We start from the raw sequence: 19,061 nt of genomic DNA, 5'->3' as shown, positions 1-19,061 counted from the left end.
GGCCCTGCATACTACTTCGCATAAAATGAAAAGAGACCAAGCATTAGTTAATATTTCAGCATTCCCGATCACTGATGCCATTGTTTGTGTCAAAAGTGCCAAATTCCATACGTATTCTGTGTTTCTTTGGGAGATGTTGTTTGGCCTGGAATGCATTCAGATGATTTGGAGGTCAGTGTTGTTAATTCTTTGTTCCTGATTTACAGTATTATACTGTTTATGATACATATTTGAATTCAACAAATTATGCATATCTATTTTGTTACCAATATTATGGCCATCACTTTTTTCACAAGTCCTGTACTAAACAACCATTATACGCAATAGGAATATTGCCTAGACCTTTTAAAATCAGTTCCGTTACGCACAAAAACAAATTACATACTTTACGGGTTATTATCTATCTGGCCCAGCATCATAATATTTTAGATTGCATATCCCTAGTTTGAACAAATATGTGCTTACACAAACTAAACTAATTTATTCCTCATCTTTTATAGATGATTTGTCGCTGAAGGGGTACGATTTTTGGAAAGACAGGGTTGATTTAAAGTCTATTTGGGTCTCTAAAGTTTGGCAAGTGTAGGGGAGTGAATCTTTGCAATGTGCATGTTTAATACAGTCTCAAACATTATTTTTAAATCAGATGGTGCAACTAACTACCTGCTTCGGTTTGGTCACTGCACAAAATTGGAATTCTCCTTCTATTACATTGTTAGCTCAATATGAGTAGTGGAGCATACACACTAATTATACTATTGAGGAGTTGACTCAGATGATACAGACTGGCTCTTTTTACTCACCTATGATAAATCCAGAGGGGTGGTATTGTAGCCTACAAACACCTATGCTTGTCATTTACGTTTTTTGAATGTTACTACGGTTACGCCAAATTGATCAGATAATTTGGACAAAGTTCTTGCAGTGGTTGATAACCACATAAGCACATTGTTTTTTCTTATTGATACTATAGACAATATTGTGTCATCTGTTATTGATATTCTTGAGAGTGAGATATCTACCTTGTATTTTGACCAAAATCAGTTACGTTCTGTTATACAATTTGGTTGGACTTAACAGACACCTAAAATGGGAGGGTACGGTACCACGGGATTGTCTTAAATCTACTGCGCTGTTTTTTACCATCAATTTGACAGATAAACAGAAAATAATATCTACGAAAGATGCAACTTACACTATGTTACACATTGATGAGCTAGAATAGTTACCATTCACTGTGGCAGAATTGTATTCAGCAGTATGGCTAATACTTGGGGTTATTTAGTTGCCCATCTCACTTTTTCTCTTTACATCGTGCATGAAACATTATCATGTCGGTAGATATGAACCCCTCGGGAGCAGTTTCCTACATTAATGATGGTCCTTGCCATTTGCTTTCTGTTGTCAGTGTGCAGGGGAGGATTGTGACTCTACAGTCGGACACTCCCTTGTTTGTCAAGAAGTCAAACTCCACGGTGCTTGCAACGTATCGGCACCTAAGTTAGCCTGTTTTTCAAAAGGAACACTGGTTCCTGCTATTATTCCAACTCTCACTTTACTTTCTAACGGCAGTTATCTCATTCTCAACAATCGGAACTACCGCAGTTCACATAATAACAGTTTCACAACGCGTTACTTGTTGCAGCAATGTCTTGGTCCTCCTCCTCCCCCCCCCTCCCACAAAGGAGTGTAGAGGAGTTCACTGTGGCCTTCCATTCCACCTTTGAAAAAAGATTTCAAGAAGCTAAGCAGGCTCAAAGCACTGTTATTTCAAAAAGAAGTCGCTCTCACATCAGCTTATGAGACCTTCGAATTCAGGTGGCAACAACATCTAGTGAAATACAATCTTTACTAGACCCCAATCTCCCCCTACACTTCGGAGAATTAATTAACCACATTTTTTATGTGTCTGAAAGCAGCAGGCCTTGCACAGTTTTTTCAAGTTGTAGGATCTGGCCTTGTTACATCGTTTCAGACTAAATTTGTCGTAATACTTGCTTTTATCCATTCTATTTTTTCCAGCATTTTCAGATGATTTCCTCTGCTGCTCCTCCTGGTTGGTGGCATGCCTCCTGGTTTGTGGCATGCTGGTACTTTTTTTGCTGTTCTGCAATGGATGCTCGATCTGTGTTAGTACCCAACCAGGCACAGTTACAACTGTCCCATGATAGGATGTAGCAGCTTTTTGATTTAATGCCGTTGGGAGTCCTTGACATCGGCAATTGGCTGACCTTTCATTATGCCTACTTCAACTGTATGCAACCGGTTTCTATTGCATCCGGTGCTGTTTTCAATGGGCCCTGGCCATCTGCCTCTCCACAACGTCACCCGCTGCCCTGGCTTATGATCTGTTGGTGGGTCCGTTGAGGTCTCATAGGCAGGATTGTTCCGTGGTTATGCGGCTTGTGTAAGATTCTTTACTGGGGCGACGGCCGAAGCTAGTGCCCGTGCACAGTGCCTCTTGTTCCTGAGTTTCATCGAGACCGACACAGGTTGCCCTGGAGGCTCCTTGCTGCTACAGGAAATGAGGAGCATGCCTATTCCTTTGAATTACTTAATTGGATGGCATACATTTTTAATTTTGAGGGTTCTGACTCCTTACTGGAGCTCATGGCATTCTACTTGTCACTCGAAGTTTTGGCTTGGAACATACGCTGTAATTGGATATATTTTTGCGTACCAAATTTAGGTAGCACTCACTTGGAGAGGGACTTTTCCAGCAAGAAGAGCATGATAGTACCTATAATGTAGAACTACCATCTATAGACTGAGGTATGGAGTCTGCAGATAACACCCAGAGATCTTCTAATATATGATCATCCTGCATCTGTCCAAGGAGTCTCACTATGACAACTCCTTTTATGATTTACGGACTACTTGCTATGCTGACCGTATTGGTGTTATGCGTTTTTGTGCTTATTGTGGTTCGTATACTGCATATTAGGGCATGTTAGCTAAAATAAATATTTTAAACTTGTTTGTGTTCCTGTCAGATCTTATTGTGGACACGTACAAAAGTGTGAGTGAAAGGGTGTGTCTTGTAACGGCGATTCCTGAGAGAGTCAGGAGTGTTACGTTCTGGAGTGTCTAATCACTTGTTCCTCTGTGAGTGAGTAGGAGGGCAAGTGAGACACTATAGCTAGTCGGTCCTGGGCTTATGGGCATTAAGGCGGTAGGATGACTTCGTCCCTATATACGAAGTTCCCATAATCCTACACATAGTTCTGTGTTTGTGCAGAATCCCTGCAACAAGAGTGTCCAAGCCTTCAGCCCCTATAGAATGCACCTAGGGTTGCCTGACCATTTTCTACCAGCATCACCAGTATTTTGATGTCCAGGCCGGTACAAAAATAATTGCAACACAACTGTACAAAAATAAGCGAAATCGCCTAAAGCTGGTATTTTAAGCCCTTATATGTACATACTTCAAACAGCAAATATAATTACAAAGCACTTTTTAAATGTGTTCTACAGATGCTTTAATGATCCACAACTGACAATTAAAGTAAAGAAAGGCAGAAAAGTCATGTTATAAATGAATACATGCGGTTTTGCTTGCATTCCTAATCTGAAAGAGACACGTTAGTATTAGATTCCTTAGCTTAGAATATCCCCAGGCGTCGGACTGGATCCGGAAATTTTTGCGTAGCAGTACCCTTGCGCGTCGGTAGGCGTAGTCTGCGGCTCCGCGTCCGTCGTCGGCGTCGTGGGCGCCGTGATGACGTCGTCGGAGTACTTAGACGCCGCCTCCGCGTGCTGACGTCAGTTCTTCTTTTTTCCGCGCCAGCAAGCGCAGATCTGGAAAAAGTAGTAACCCTAGTCAATTTTTGACTAACCTTCTTTGATCACTTTTTGATTGTTTTCGAAGTCTCTCGACTCCGAACGGTGCCGTATGGATGCCCGGCTTCAAGCACTGTGACGATTGCGACCGCCTGATGTCGGTCACGGATCCTCACCGCGTGTGTTTGTCCTGTCTAGGCGTCGACCACGACGACAAGGCCTGCTCCGACTGCCGGGCCCTCTCTTCGAAAGCCAGGCGGGAGCGGTCCCGCAGGCGACTCGAACTCCGGCAGTCGGTCCCGCGCCGCGAGAGGTCCCGGTCCCACGGGAGGTCGAGTGACAGGTCGCGGGCTCGGAGCCACCACAGCTCCGAGAGTAGGCTGCACTCCTCCGGGTCGAAGTCGTCGTCAGGTAAGAGGCACAAGAAGTCCAAGCGGCGTCATCGCTCTTCGGACTCCCCCCGACGCTCGCGCGATGCGGACGGGGGTTCGGGTGACACCACCCACGCGGCTCCGTCGGAGTTGCGGGCGCCGCGTCCAGCCCCATACCCTACGGTCCCTGGGCTTAACGCGACGCCGGAGGAGATCCAGCACTTCCTCATGGCCGTGAGGAAACTCTCTCCTGACGGGCTCCGCGGCGCCTCTGGGCCCAGCGGACCCGTCTGGGGCCCCTAGCAGGTCGGCGGCGCCGTCGGGTGCTTCGGGCCCGGCGCCGCAGGTCCCCACTATCCCGACGCCGCCGGCGCCTTCGGGCCCGGCGCCGAGGGGTTCAGTTGTTCCGGCGCCGCCGGCGCCTTCGGGCCCGACGCCGCTGGACCTCCTTCGGGATCTGGTTCGTCGCCGGTGGATCTTACGACCTCCCCGGCGTCGGACCCTCAGGTGTCCCGTTCCATCTTCGTTACTGTTCAGCCATCTGGACGGCCCCGATGGGCGCCGCTCCAGACGTCGTTTGGTGAATTTCACTTTTATGAACAGGCTCCATTGGTTGAGAACCCTGAGTTTCAGGAGATGGGTGATGAAGAGGACTGGGAGGGGTCTGAGGACCCTCTGACCAGGAAGTGTCAGTCTCATGAGGACTGGACAGGAGACCTTGGGGAAGCCAGTGGCCTGGACACTTCTCCAGACACTGGTTTTGTCTCCCCTCCTACCGTGGCTTCGGAGGAGGGGGCAACCTACAGCGTGGTGCTGATGAGGGCTGCCAAGGCCTTGGGCCTTGAGCTCCCCGTCGCGGCCGTGAGGACTAATCTCCTCACTGAGGTCCTTAAACCGCAGTCAAGCTCGGCCGAGCCTCTGCTGCCCTTTAATGAGGCCTTGACCGACGTTCTTCTGGGCACTTGGTCCAAGCCCGCTACGGGTTCGCCCGTAGATAGGAACATGGCCAGACGCCACCGCCCAGCCCCGGGCGACCCATGTTTCCTGTCCACCCACCCCACCCCCGAGAGTCTGGTCATCCAGGCCTCTAATTCCCAGACCGCATTCCCGTCCGCCCCGCCGGACAGGGAATCCAAGAGGTATGAGCAGTATGGAAAGAAGATATTCTCATCCCTTAGTCTGGGTCTGCGGTCTTCCAACACCGCATGCCTCTTGGGCCGCTACACCCACTCTTTGTGGGATACGGTCGCGGATGTGCTGCCAGAGTGCCCGTTGGAGGTACGGGCCAAACTCGGCCAAGCCCTTGTGGAGGGCCGGGACGCAGCCAAGTATTCCATTAGGTGTGGGCTGGATACCACCGACTCGCTAGGCAGAGCGATGGCAACGACGGTGGCGGTCAGACGCCACGCCTGGCTGAGGTCCGCCAACTTTTCGGCAGATGTCCAGAACACACTCATGGACATGCCGTTCGATGGCCGTCGCCTCTTTGGCGACAAAGCAGACCATGCGCTCGAGCGCTTTAAGGACTCCAGGGCTACGGCCAAGTCCTTGGGCCTCTCGGCCCCGCGCCAGCAATCGGCTGCTTATCACTCCTTTCGTGGCCACGGAAGGGGTGCACCCACACGTGCCGCTAGCCACGCTCCGCAGGGCAATACCCAACGCGGTGGCGGCCGTGGTAACCGCCGTCCGGGCGGTAGGGGTCGAAGGCGAGGTCAGTCCACACCTTCCCCCGCAGCATCCGCCTCAAAACCCTCCTAGTCCGTGCTTTTAGGCCCATGTGACGCCAGTGGGGGGCAGAGTTCGCCATCACCACCTCCACTGGCGCACTGTCACTTCGGACAGGTGGGTGCTGCAGATCATCCGAAGGGGCTACTCCCTCCCCTTCGGGGCGACTCCTCCAGCCATGCCACCGCAGAACCACCGTGTATCGGGGGATCACTTGCGACTTCTGCAGGAGGAAGTTACGGCCCTCTTGGCCAAGGGGGCCATGGAGCGCGTTCCTGGGCCAGAAGTAGGGTGTGGTTGCTACTCCCACTACTTTCTGGTACCCAAGAAAGGCAAAGGGGGCCTACGCCCTATCTTGGATCTATGGAACGTCAACGGCTTCCTCCGAAAGGAGAAGTTCAAGATGCTGACACTGGCTCAGGTCTTAGCTGCCCTGGACCCAGGAGACTGGATGGTAGCGTTGGACTTGCAGGACGCTTATTTCCACATCCCCGTCCTGCCGGCCCACCGGCGCTACCTGCGGTTCACGGTTGGCCACGAGCACTTTCAGTTTACCGTGCTCCCCTTCGGCCTTACCAGCGCCCCACGGGTGTTCACAAAGGTGATGGCGTGGTCGCAGCTCATCTGCGCAGGTTAGGGGTTTCAGTCTTCCCCTACCTCGACAACTGGCTGTTGAAGGCGGGCTCGCCCCAGACAGTCGTCAGCCACCTCCAGACTACGGCAGATCTCCTGCACCAGCTGGGGTTCTCCATCAATGTGCCAAAGTCACACCTGTGCCCCTCTCAGAAGCTCTTCTTCATCGGAGCAGTTCTAGACTCGGCGCAGTTTCGGGTTTATCCACCCGAACAGCGGGTCTGGGATATTCAGGCTCTGATTCCCAGCTTTCAGCCGTTATTCCGGGTTTCGGTCAGGTTGACTCTGGGGCTGATGGCCTCCTGCATCCTACTGGTGCATCACGCCAGGTGGCGGATGCGGGCTCTGCAGTGGGACCTGAAGTTTCAGTGGGCCCAGCATCAGGGCAACCTGTCCGACCACGCCCTGATCTCGGAGGGCACTGCGAGATAGCTGCAGTGGTGGCTCACGAACCGCGATTGGGTCAGCGGCAGATCCCTCTCCCTACCGGAGCACGTAGTTGTGACGGACGCGTCCCTCCAGGGCTGGGAAGGCCACATGGGAGAGGCGGAGATCAGAGGCCTCTGGTCTCCGGCGGAGGCCTGGCTCCACATCAACCTGTTGGAGTTACGGGCGATTCGTCTAGCACTGAAGGCATTCCTCCCCTCTGTCCGGGGGAGTGTAGTGCAGGTGTTCACGGACAACACCACCGCCATGTGGTACTGCAACAAACAGGGCGGGGTAGGGTCGTGGACCCTTTGCCAGGAGGCTCTGCGCCTCTGGCAATGGCTGGAACGCCAGGGCGTGACCCTGGTGGCTCAACACCTGGCAGGTTCTCTGAACGCCAGGGCGGACGAGCTCAGCCGTCGGTGCATGATGGATCACGAATGGCGTCTGAACTCGGACGTGGCGCAAGGCCTCTTTCAGCAATGGGGAGAGCCTTGGTTAGATCTATTCGCCACAGAAGAGAACGCGCAATGTCATCTGTTCTGCGCGTTGGAATTTTCAAGGCGGCACTCGCTCGGAGACGCTTTTCGTCGCGAGTGGAGTTGCGGTCTGTTGTACGCCTTTCTGCCTATACCACTTCTGCCCAGAGTGCTGAAGAAGATCAAGCTCGACCGGGCCCAAGTCATCCTTGTGGCTCTGGACTGGGCAAGAAGGTACTGGTATCCAGAGCTACTCAGTATGTCAGTCGATCCCCCGGTTCGTCTGCCTCTTCAGGAGGACCTTCTGTCGCAGCAGCAGGGGACAGTCCTCCACCCGAACCTGTCCAGTCTCCACCTCCATGCTTGGAGATTGAGCGGCGACAGTTGAGGCCATTTGACTTGCCTCCTGAAGTCTGTAACGTCATTCTGGCAGCCAGGCGTCCCTCCACAAAGGCGGTATACGCCTGCAGGTGGAACAGATTTGTGGCATGGTGCACAGCAAAGGCTGTGGATCCTCTTGCTGCCCCTCTTTCTGACGTTCTTCTCTTCCTTCTTTCTCTTGCCCAGCAGGGCTCTGCTCTGGGCACTATCAAGGGCTACCTTTCTGCCCTTTCAGCCTTTCTCAGGCTACCTGATCAGCCTTCTTTGTTCAAGTCCCCTATTGTGAATAGATTTCTTAAGGGCATCACACACACGTTTCCTCCTGTTCCGTTTGTGATGCCTCAGTGGGACTTGAACCTGGTTCTTACATTTCTGATGTGCGCTCCCTTTGAGCCACTTCACAATTGTCCTCTTCGCCTTCTAACTTTGAAGACTGCTTTCCTGGTTGCCATCACCTCTGCCAGGAGAGTGAGTGAGCTCCAGGCCCTTTCTTGTACTCCACCTTTCCTTTCTGTCCATCCGGACAAAGTGGTGCTACGTACCAAACCTTCTTTCCTGCCCAAGGTTGTCACGGCCTTCCACATCGGGCAGTCTATCACCTTGCCAACCTTCTTTCCGCCACCGCATCCCTCTAAAGAGGAAGAGCGGCTCCACCGTCTGGACCCAAAACGTGCGCTCTCATTTTATTTGGATCGCACACGCCAGTTCCGGGTGGATGACCAACTCTTTGTTGGTTACGTGGGCGCTAAGAAGGGGAAAGCGGTACACAAGAGGACCATCTCCCGGTGGATCATCTTGTGTATCCAGGCATGCTACTCCTTGGCTAGGAAGGAGGCCCCTGCTGGATTGCGGGCTCATTCTACCTGAGCCACGGCGACTACCACTGCTCTGGGCAGGGGTGTGCCCTTACAAGACATCTGTCAGGCAGCTACGTGGGCATCGCTGCACATGTTTGCAAGACACTACTGCCTGGACAGCCAAGTCCGGAGGGATGGCTTCTTTGGCCGTTCCGTCCTCCAGGACTTTCTGGTGTGATTATTGGTTCGCAGACCCACCACCGGGGTTGGTATTGCTGGGGTATCTATTCTAAGGTAAGGAATCTAATACTAACGTGTCTCTTTCAGATGCACAAGTTACTACTTGTGTAACGATATATCTGTAAGAGACATTAGTAAGTATTAGATTCCTTACCAACGCACCCATCCTCCCCGTTCTACGAACCAATATCTAGGGTTAGGGTTATCCCCTTTCAGGGCCCTAGTTTCAATGGCACCAGTGTTGGTTTTTAACATGGCTCTGCGTTTCTGGCGCGGAAAAGCTGTGTCTAAGAACTGACGTCAGCACGCGGAGGCGGCGTCTAAGTACTCCGACGACGTCATCACGGCGCCCACGACGCCGACGACGGACGCGGAGCCGCAGACGCCGCCTACCGACGCGCAAGGGTACTGCTACGCGAAAATTTCCGGATCCAGTCCGACGCCTGGGGATATTCTAAGGTAAGGAATCTAATACTAACTAATGTCTCTTACAGATATAACGTTACACAAGTAGTAACTTGTGCATTAGTATCACGTCCAGACCTGTGTAGACTCAAAGAAAAAAAGGACGTTATTTTTCTCTTAGAAAGGTGGCAACCCTAATTGCACCACATATTGCCAGGCAAACTAGTGTCCTGGATTCAAATACAGCCACATAGCCAACCTTGGACTGAACCGCCACACTCTCTCACCTATTGTCCTTTGGCAAGATCTTGATAGCATTGCAAGAGGCAATTAAAATTTGCACTGACTGAAAAGGTAGGAGCGTGTGACCTGCTTCGCATTGGTACCCCCAGTCCTAGAGTGAAATTGAATCGGAAGGGCCCTAATTCAGAATCCATCTAAAACTCATCCAAGCCACGCAGATGGGCTCTTTTCTCTCTACATTTGGCAATCAATGTTCAGGAGCATCAGGGCTCAGTAATTAATCACACTTAATTATTAAAACAGGCAATTTGCTCTTGTTGAGAACTGTGCTACATACTTTACCACCCATTTATGCGAAACGGAAATACTTGGGAGCCATATGCAGGTGGTCCGCCTTTCAAGGAGTTGATTCGTCCACATTTTTGCATTCAGCTGTCCATAGTCGTGTGCAACTCCTAATGGGCCTAATGGATGAAGAGGAGTTCAAAGACCTGAGGGGACAAAAGGCAGCCCAGTAAAGATCAAAGCAGGAACCTCCATTTCCAGACTCTCCTATAAAGAATTTGACTCAACCTATATGATGGACATAGTATCACAGCGTTCACATTCTCTACATGAGATAACCCAAAGTACCAAACCTAATACTAACTCTTAGAATCAAAAATTGTAGTGTTAAGGAGTGACTTTAAGGCCTTGGCAAATAGAATATGAAGCCAAAACAAGAATTGGAAAAAGAAATTACTGAACTCAAAGACATAAATACAAGGGGTAATTTAAGAATCTTCGGCATTCCAGAAAGTGGAACAAACAAAATCCTATGTCACCTTTCTAGAAACATGGCTCCCACAAGCACTCTGTCCTCTTTGAGAATAACTTTGAAATTGAAAGGGCCCATAGATAACCATCTCACATCTCAAGTAACCACAAAAACATGAGGACAGTCATCATCAGACCATTATATTACCAACACTCAGAAAAATACTGAAACATATTAGGAAAATAATGACTCTGGACTGGAAAGGACATAAAATCAGCATCTCATAAGACTATGCAAAACCAATGTTAATGGGCAGAAAAGGTTTGCTGGCACTAAGGAATTAAATTAAATCTCCGGACATATCCTTCTCCTTTGCAACATCAGCAGAGATGAAGATTCTACCTGATGGGCGTTCTACAATCTTCAATTTGCTGACTATTTTTTGAAAGACATACTTGATACTCAAATGTCCCAATAGGAGCTTAAAACAATAGGAACTAATCCTACTCCCTCTCACTTCCTTAGTCACTCAAGCCTATAACAATCGCTTACATTGCATTTTTGCTAACAAAGTAATCAGCAATTTCATGTGTCAATTCTCCCTACTAAGTGCACTCTCTGAGCATCTTACCTTGTAAACTGTAAGTCTTAGTCTTGTTTCCTGTTAAAACGCACATGCTAACAACCAAAATTACAACATACATATGAACACTATTCAAAGTTAAATGACACTGGTAACATATTTGCTTGTTCTTATTGTGGATCGCGGTTGGTGTTCTTAAGTTTTGATTGTATTACATGTAAACGTTGCATTGTTATCCCCTACTACCTATACCCCCCCCGCCCCCCCCCCCCCCCCGGTGTTAAGCCACTTTTTGGTTTGGCCATTCAAGACCTTCAAAACCACAGTCTTCTGTTCTTGGATTGGGTCGTTGGTAAGGTTGGATTTTTTTGGGTTTCTTAGAGGTATTTTATAGGTTTTTTGCAGTTCTTTTGGTAAACAATGAATCTGCTAAATACATGGTCATTTTTCAGATATCTAATGATTACAATTCTCAATTCTCTCTCCTTTATTTTACCCTAGCCTCCTCTCACTCCACATCCTCTCCTACTCTCTCCCCTGCAGACATCTGTGTATAGGCTCATACGAAGTCCACATATTTTTCCAATCTTGCAACCAAGTATGGTTTCATATTTGTCAACCTTAACAACACAGATAGATCTTATTACAAAACACAAGGTTCAGTTGAGTTGTGAGGTTGAAGTCTCTGCCCCAGATGATGTGAGAGGAGCCAATATTCATGACCAGCCCCTATAAAGAAATGAAGAATGTCTTGCCATCGGTGTTGGGTACATAGCAGTACACCAGTGTGACTGAATGGGATGCAAGCCTACCCAGACCACACTATGCCTTCCTCGTGTATCGCTCAGGGATCTCTCTGCTACGTAATGGGTGTTTTGTTCGTGTAAGGATGGCGGTTCCTCTTCATGAGGAGTAGTATGAGGAAAAGCATCTGTGTGATGCCCACCATGCTGCAAAGGTAGGAGGAGAAGCAGGGGCCGTGTATGTGCGTTTCCTGCAGCATAACTACGTGTATGTTGTGTATCTAAATAAGCTAAATGTTGTCACTTGTGTGGGTTGTCCAACCCCGGGACATTCCAGGTTATGAAGTTCAGACCCATCTATATACTGCTATCTACCATGTGGTCCTTAGTTGCTTGGGTATGGTGGGTTGGTGTTCTCCATAGGACTTCTGCTAATACCTTCTAGGTGTTGAACGTCTGCCTGTTATCTTGCGTGCTCTATGTAGGTTGTGCCAACTACCCACCCCCTCCCTCCCTCATTGTCTTTCCCAACTTGCCGTGGACGAATCCCCCCACCCCCTCCCAAATCCCATGACGGTTCGAATTGCCCCATTGCAATCAGACATTCCTATATTGCAAAATACCAGCAGCTATGCTCTGCTGCAACAGTTAGCATGGGTTCTATGGGAGACTGAGTTAGACCAGAAAGGAGAAATGACATGAGAGAAAGAAGTGTTAAAGTGTGAGTAAAAGGAAGAAACGATGGAGAGGAAGTGGATCAAGAGGAATAATATAAGCGATAACTCACTTTGTAGAGAGACGGTACTCCTGCTGAAGGGTATCCCCAAGGGGTGAAGCAGGACCTCCCCCCCCCCCCCCCAAGTAGCACAAGGGTGGAGGGTATTAGGGACCGCAGCGAAGTGCCCCGTGAGAGCCCTTCCTTGTCTCTGATGCTGTCACCATGATTAATCATATCCAAACATGTCATTTTCACTCATATCCATGGAAGTTCATCATAGTATAAGTTGCCATCTAATTCTACTTGGGTGTTACTTTGCAAATCCTGATGATATTGTGGCCTTTTGTTTCAGTGCAGATTCATATCACGTCTCAGTGGAACATATTACATTATCTTTTCCTGATGCGCCCATTACTCCAGTTCTGATGTTGGTAAAACAGATCTGCTTCCAGGCGGAGAGCGTGCCGCTCAGCGAGGACTGCTGGGCAATCTTTTGAAGGGTTCCAATACTTGCTGTCGGGAAGTATAAAAATGTCGCTCTCCCTGGTGTGTTATCTGTAGTCATGCAGGTTAGAGCATAGTATATGTGATGATAGTCTGTCGCAATTTTTTCTTGGCAGGTAGGAACTTGTTTCTGGCTACCTGGACCGCCATCGTGAAGTTAGGAAACAGGGCGATGTTGTGTCCTTCGAACTTCAGCAACTGCTGCCTTGCATAGAGCTACAGTGCGGTCTCTGTAGTTGAGTAGTCTAGCCACTATAGGTCTGGGAGGAGCCCCAGGGCAAGGTCAAGCTATGAGTCATCGGTGCGCTCTTTACAAGCAACGGGGAGGATGAGTCCTTTCCAAAGCTAGTGACCAGCATACGCTCTACATACTCCTCCATCTTCCCTCTTCATTATTAACAGCTATTATCTTCGGTAGGCAATCCATTTCCTCTGCTTGGTCACTTCTTCAGGAGGTGGGGTCCTTACATTCCAAGATTCTGTGTTTTGCCTCTCCTATCTGTCCGTCTTGCTTCTCCAGTTTTTGGGTTATGAAGTCAATGAATATGCACATAGAGTCCATATGGACTCACTCGAGTTGAGGCTGCGCTTAATCGTCACTAGCAGCAATCTCATGTCCTCCCACGGTGGCTGGCTAGGGTCTGCCCACACTCCCTACCCCCGCTACCTCAGGGCCCTGATCATGGCCCTGGCCTCTCGCCGATTTACGGGGTTCAAAGGGCAGGTTCGATTGCCTGCCATCTGATTTGCCCATTTTCTCGTACTTTCTGCGTCTCTCCTCCCCTTAAGTGACCCCCCCAGAAGCCTACGTTCAAAGATCAGCTCCTAGTGGGAGGGCTTGGGGGTTGTTTTTGTTCAGGTTCTTATATTAATTGTCACCTATAGCTACAGGCGCATCGCTCCCTGCTTCAGCGAACGGCAATAACTCCCTCCACCGTGTTCAAGCTGTTAGTGTCCTATCTTAATCCAGGGGTGGGTTGAGCTCCAAACAGATGGGGGGATGCGTACCGCTGTCGCCGAGACTGTGGTCTGTCTTTATTTTGAACTGTGATTCAGCTTCCCCTTCCACGCTGTACAAGAACCTCAAGCTGCGATTGTCTGTATTTCAGCCCTAGTAAACCTTGGCTTTCTTTGGGCCACTCAGTCTATTTAATATGGCGGACACGCTCGTCTCCCCAGAGGTCGAGAACCACCTCATACTGGTGGGTCCGTGGGTCCGCACAACTCTGCACCGCCATCAATTATCTCGCCCCCAGAGATGCCGGTCTACGGGGGCCACCCCTCTCCACGCTGAGCTCTCGAGTGCCGGGGGGAGGCCAGCGCATCTCTCAAGTCCTTAGATGGCCTCACTGCCTTATCTCGCGTCCCCCCTTGGCCTTCTTACTTTCCCAGCAGCGTGGAGAAAGCTCTGATCCGGCGGTCCCTTTGGGGCATTCAAGTTTAAGGAGTACTTTTGTGTTATCTGCATGGTTATAGCATGTGAGAGCAAAACCATTGCTCAATGCCAGTAATGACTTCATGTAGGTGTTGAAAAGCATGGGTGAGATGATAGAGCCTTGAGGGACTCCTGCTTTTATGAAGTACAGTTTGGATGAGAAAGGGGGTATGAATAAAAAAAAACGTTTTTAATGTAGAACGCAATCCAGTCAAGAGCTGTCCCCTCTATGCCGGCTTCATAGAGTCTTTGTATTAGAGTGTCTTGGTCAACTGTGTCAAAGGCAGCTGAGAAATCCAAGAAAAGTTGTGCAACAACCCCGTTCCGGTCAACTGTGTCTCAGATGACAATGAGGGCAGATTCTGTGCCTATTCCTGGAAGGAATCCTATTTGGAAGTCGAAAAGTATGGAATTTATCTTCAATAATTTGCAGTTAGGAAGATTGCATACCCATGACACTAACATAACACCTAAAATAAAATCTCTCAAATATGAATGACAAAATCCTAAGCAAGAGACCACAAATGGTCAACAACCTTGAAAGGAAAAACTCCTAGAGAGAAACAAAGCTGCAACTCCTTCTAGAAGCCAAAGATAGGTCGGGCAATATACCCACATTTAAAATTAAAAACTGAATCCTACATCCACCCCAAACAATTCCTATGTTCAAGAAAAATGGGAAATATTCTGAAATGCCCGAGAGAGTTGCTCCCCTACTAAGGCAGAATGGGACCACACATAGAACTCTCTTGTCTAAAATAAGATCTTCCTCCCGCTCTACCAATGTACATTTTGAACCTCATATAGATGCTACTGAGCCCCAGAAAGCTACACAAACTGGGCTTAACCAGCTCTGACCAATGCTGGCACTGCCCATAACCAATAGGAGACTTAGACCACCTACTCTTCTACTGCAAGACAATCCACAACTGCTGGAATAAAATTGAACAAAGACTAAATTAGATATTCCTCACGGACATCATACTCAATCACAATACAGTCACTTTAGGCCATATACTATCAACCATACTTGACAAGTAGGACCTTTGACTTCTAGATCCACTGCTAACCATAGGCATCAAAATGATCTTGTCCGACTGGAAAAATGTGAACGTTCATTATATCTGGTGACCTGGGATTACTTCATAAGAAGACCAAATAACAATGTTTATAGCCACAACTTTAGCTTCAAATCTTCCATAGCCTTGTGGAAGACATATGACTCATACCTAGAAAAGATTAAACCACCTTAGGCCCATAAGATCATATGGTTATGGTTGATCATTTGGTCAAAATCAAACACATTAATTTCTCCCCAAAACTTTTAGATCCCTAACCTGGCTCGATCATCCTTCACTTATGCCCCCTATCCCCCAATACCCTGTGTATTCGCCATACTCCTTTGTCTCTTTTTTTCCAACTCCACTTTCTTCCTATCTATAACCACTTATCTGTGCAATACATCCTATTTCCCATTCTCTGTATAACTACTGTTTGTTTTCAGTTATCACTTCACTGAACTCCATTTTTCAAAATTTGCCACAACATTATAATATGACCATGTATATATCTCTATTAGTGCTTCTTTGGGTTGTTTTTATGCAAACAAGTCAATAAAAACGTATTACAGTGACACAAAAGATAAGCAAGGCATAAATAAAGATGTGTACAAAGGTATGGCTTTCACTGTTCAGTAGTCCACTTTGTTTTCAAAACACATGCATTACAATATGGCCATCAATTATTCCAGAACAATTATATACCAAGTAATTAGCTTTGTTTTCTATTTACAGCCTTGCAAATTTCTTTTGGATGCTGTTTTCGCAAAAGGAATGACAGTTCGACAGTCGAAGGAAGAGCTACAGCCTCAACTCAAGGAGCAGTGTGGATTAGAACTTAGTATTGACAGGTGAATACATTTTTCATAAAATTTGCAGCAAAAGCACTGCTTAAGACCTAATTTCCAGCATACTTAGACAAGTAAATGAGTAGTTCAAACAAAGTCCATCAGATTTTCTTCAACCCCTTTGCTTCTAGGCCTTTTCCCCACTCTGTGCTAAGCCTTTTTTGGGCTATTTGGGGTAGTTCGCTCTTAGGCCCCTGTAACTTTTTGTCCACAATCTGGTATCCATGTCAAATTTACGTCCTTTCTTCCAACACACTGAAGATTCTAAAGGTACCCAGGGTTTGTGGATTCCCCTTGAGGGAACCCAGAAAATAGCCAAAACATTGCTACATTTCCACCAAATCCATACCTCCCTGGACTCCCCTGGCTGTCTAGTTTTCAGAAATGTCTTGATTAGGTAGATTTCCCTAGATGGCCGCTGAGCCCGGGACCAAAAACACAGGTGACCCCCTTGCAAAACCAGGTTGTTTTGTGATAGGTAATTGTGAGGTCTCTACAATACGTTTTGGGTGATTTCCTGCCACGGGCACTTGGCCCACCTACACAAGTGAGGTACTATTTTTATCAGGAGACTTGGGGAACTGCTGGGTCGTCGGAAATTTGTGGTTTCTTTCTAAAGCGTGAAAATTATGGCACCGTAGTGCAAGAAAAATGTGGTTCTAGTCACATGTTGAGGTTTGCAGTACATTGTGGGTAAGATAGCTTGTTGGGATCCACAAGGGATATATCACTGTGTACTCCCCAGGGTGTTAGTTTACGAAAATATCTAGAGTTGGTAGATTTTTCCTAGAGAGAATATACACTTTGCCAGAGAACGACAGAAAAGACAATTATTACTGCACAACCATCTATTCCTCAAGCACACACACATACTGGTTGGATTTGGCATGAGGATGAGTGATGGTTCAGTATATAAACTTTTATTAACAAGAAAATGCACAAAGATGAAATGCACCGATATTAATTGAAAGGACTAAAAACTGAACTGGTGACTCACAGCTCGTGAGCTGTAGAGCCACATCCAGGCCCCAAACTGCTTTACAGGCCATTCACACACATTTTGTATGTGATACACACAAGACCATTCACACCGCAAGCCACGGAACCAATACATCACAACATTAACAAAAAGGGACAATGTACACCCTGCCAGAGAAAGACAGAAAAGACAAATATTACTGCACAACCATCTATTCCTTAAGGACACTCACATACTGGTTGGATTTGGCATGAGGGTGAGTGATGGTGCAATATGTACAATTTTATTAACAAGAGTGTTCACAAAAATGAAATGCACTGTTAATAATCGAAAAGAAAAGAAACTGAATCAGTGACTCACAGCTCATGAGCTGTAAACCCACGACATGGCACCAACATCTTTAGAGTCCATTCATACACCTTTCATACATGTGACACACACAAAACCATTCATACAGCCAGCCACAGGCCCAGCACATAACACTTACATCAACAGACAGCGCCATTCAAGGGCACTTCACATGCCCACATGCCTGACACAAAAAACACACTGGCTAACGGATTGTGTGGACTGGCCTTTGGCTTCCAGTGTGTGTAGTGACCAGCAGCAAGTCATTACTCACACACTGCCTGTCAAGCACCAGTCTACACTTACCGCCAGCTAAGCGCCAGTCCACGCACACCGCCAGCCAAGCACCAGTTCACACTCACCGCCAGCCAAGCACCAGTCCACACAGCGCCAGCCAAGCGCCAGTCCACGCACACAACCAGCCAAGCGCCAGTCCACGCACACTGTCATCACATTTAGGTTTTTGTTATACAGAAAAGAAAACACAAACAAATTTTAAGTAGATACAAAACTGCAGACACAAAAGCTGAAACGAAATACATTGCACTAATGCCATCCTTGAAACTTAAAAAAATATATAAATCAATACAGACCAGGCAGTTCACTTTACCACTCATAGATGCTCCCATTTCTTTTTTTGCGTGTGGTACATTCTAAAACAAGCAGGCACACACAGCGCAGTGTTAGAAGGACACTTGGGGCAGTACATAAAAGTCTCCTGCCGCGTACCTTTTCGCAAACGGACTGTTTATCTCCTACTGGAAAAGTCTTTTGTGGGCATGGGAGGAATTTGATCAGGAAAGTGGCGATCTTTTTTTAATCTAGCCACATCCTCCACCACTCCAACTCTAGGAATACTTCCTGTTCCAATACAACAAGGCTGCCTATCACAGACTCCTGAAATTAATCAAAAGTCATTGTTGACTCAGGAGAACAATCCTTAAATACAACAAAAACGTTAAAGGTTGCCAAGTGGAAAGGATGGATAGCCAACTTCTTATACCAAATGTAAGCCTTACAAAGAGCAGTGTAAGGTTCCAACCTCTGATCTACTCTATCAACACCACCCATGTGCCTATTATGGTCTAAAATTCACACAGGTTTGCGCACTGCAGCAACATGACCCCAAACAGTCACAGGTGAAGTGATTTCAACATGGATGGTAGTCAGCATGTAGACATCTCTCCTGTCTGCAAACTTCACAGCTAGAAGTTCCTCCATATGCAACAGCCCTGCACTGTCCCCTTTCAAGCTTTTGGCTGACAAGTTATTTAGAGAAACATTTACGGTTAGAGTAGATTGTACCGCAAGCAACAGTGTCCACTTCCACTTTGGCCAATTCCCTGAACAACTACACACCAGTGTAGAAGTTATCTACATATAAATGGTGACTATTAAAAAGTCCTCTACCAAGTTCCCATACAATTTTTTCACTCACTCGGAAAGTGGACATACCACCAAAGGGGGGGGGGTGCGGTCAATCCGGGAATCCCTACCGGTGTACACCCTGAAATTAGAGACATATCCAGTCCTACTGTCACACAGCATATACATATACATAATTAATTCCATAGCGTGACCACTTGCTAGGAATGTACTGCATGTAAA

The 19,061-nt window shown here is 47.6% G+C and overlaps 1 protein-coding gene across 4 annotated transcripts in view; it reads left to right on the top strand.

The window, feature by feature from the left end:
• The window catches only part of USP47 (ubiquitin specific peptidase 47), a 1,403,284-nt gene that overhangs the window by 1,194,506 nt on the left and 189,717 nt on the right, over positions 1-19,061 (top strand). For all 4 annotated transcript variants that reach the window (XM_078680933.1, XM_078680934.1, XM_078680932.1 and 1 more), the window contains one exon: positions 16,014-16,129. In XM_078680933.1, the coding sequence (XP_078537059.1) occupies positions 16,014-16,129 (116 nt within the window). The remainder of the gene's footprint in view (positions 1-16,013; positions 16,130-19,061) is intronic.

Source organism: Lissotriton helveticus, chromosome 3_1 (genome assembly GCF_964261635.1).
Source record: "Lissotriton helveticus chromosome 3_1, aLisHel1.1, whole genome shotgun sequence".
Taxonomy (NCBI): domain Eukaryota; kingdom Metazoa; phylum Chordata; class Amphibia; order Caudata; family Salamandridae; genus Lissotriton; species Lissotriton helveticus.
This window is presented reverse-complemented; position numbering and strand designations above follow the sequence as displayed.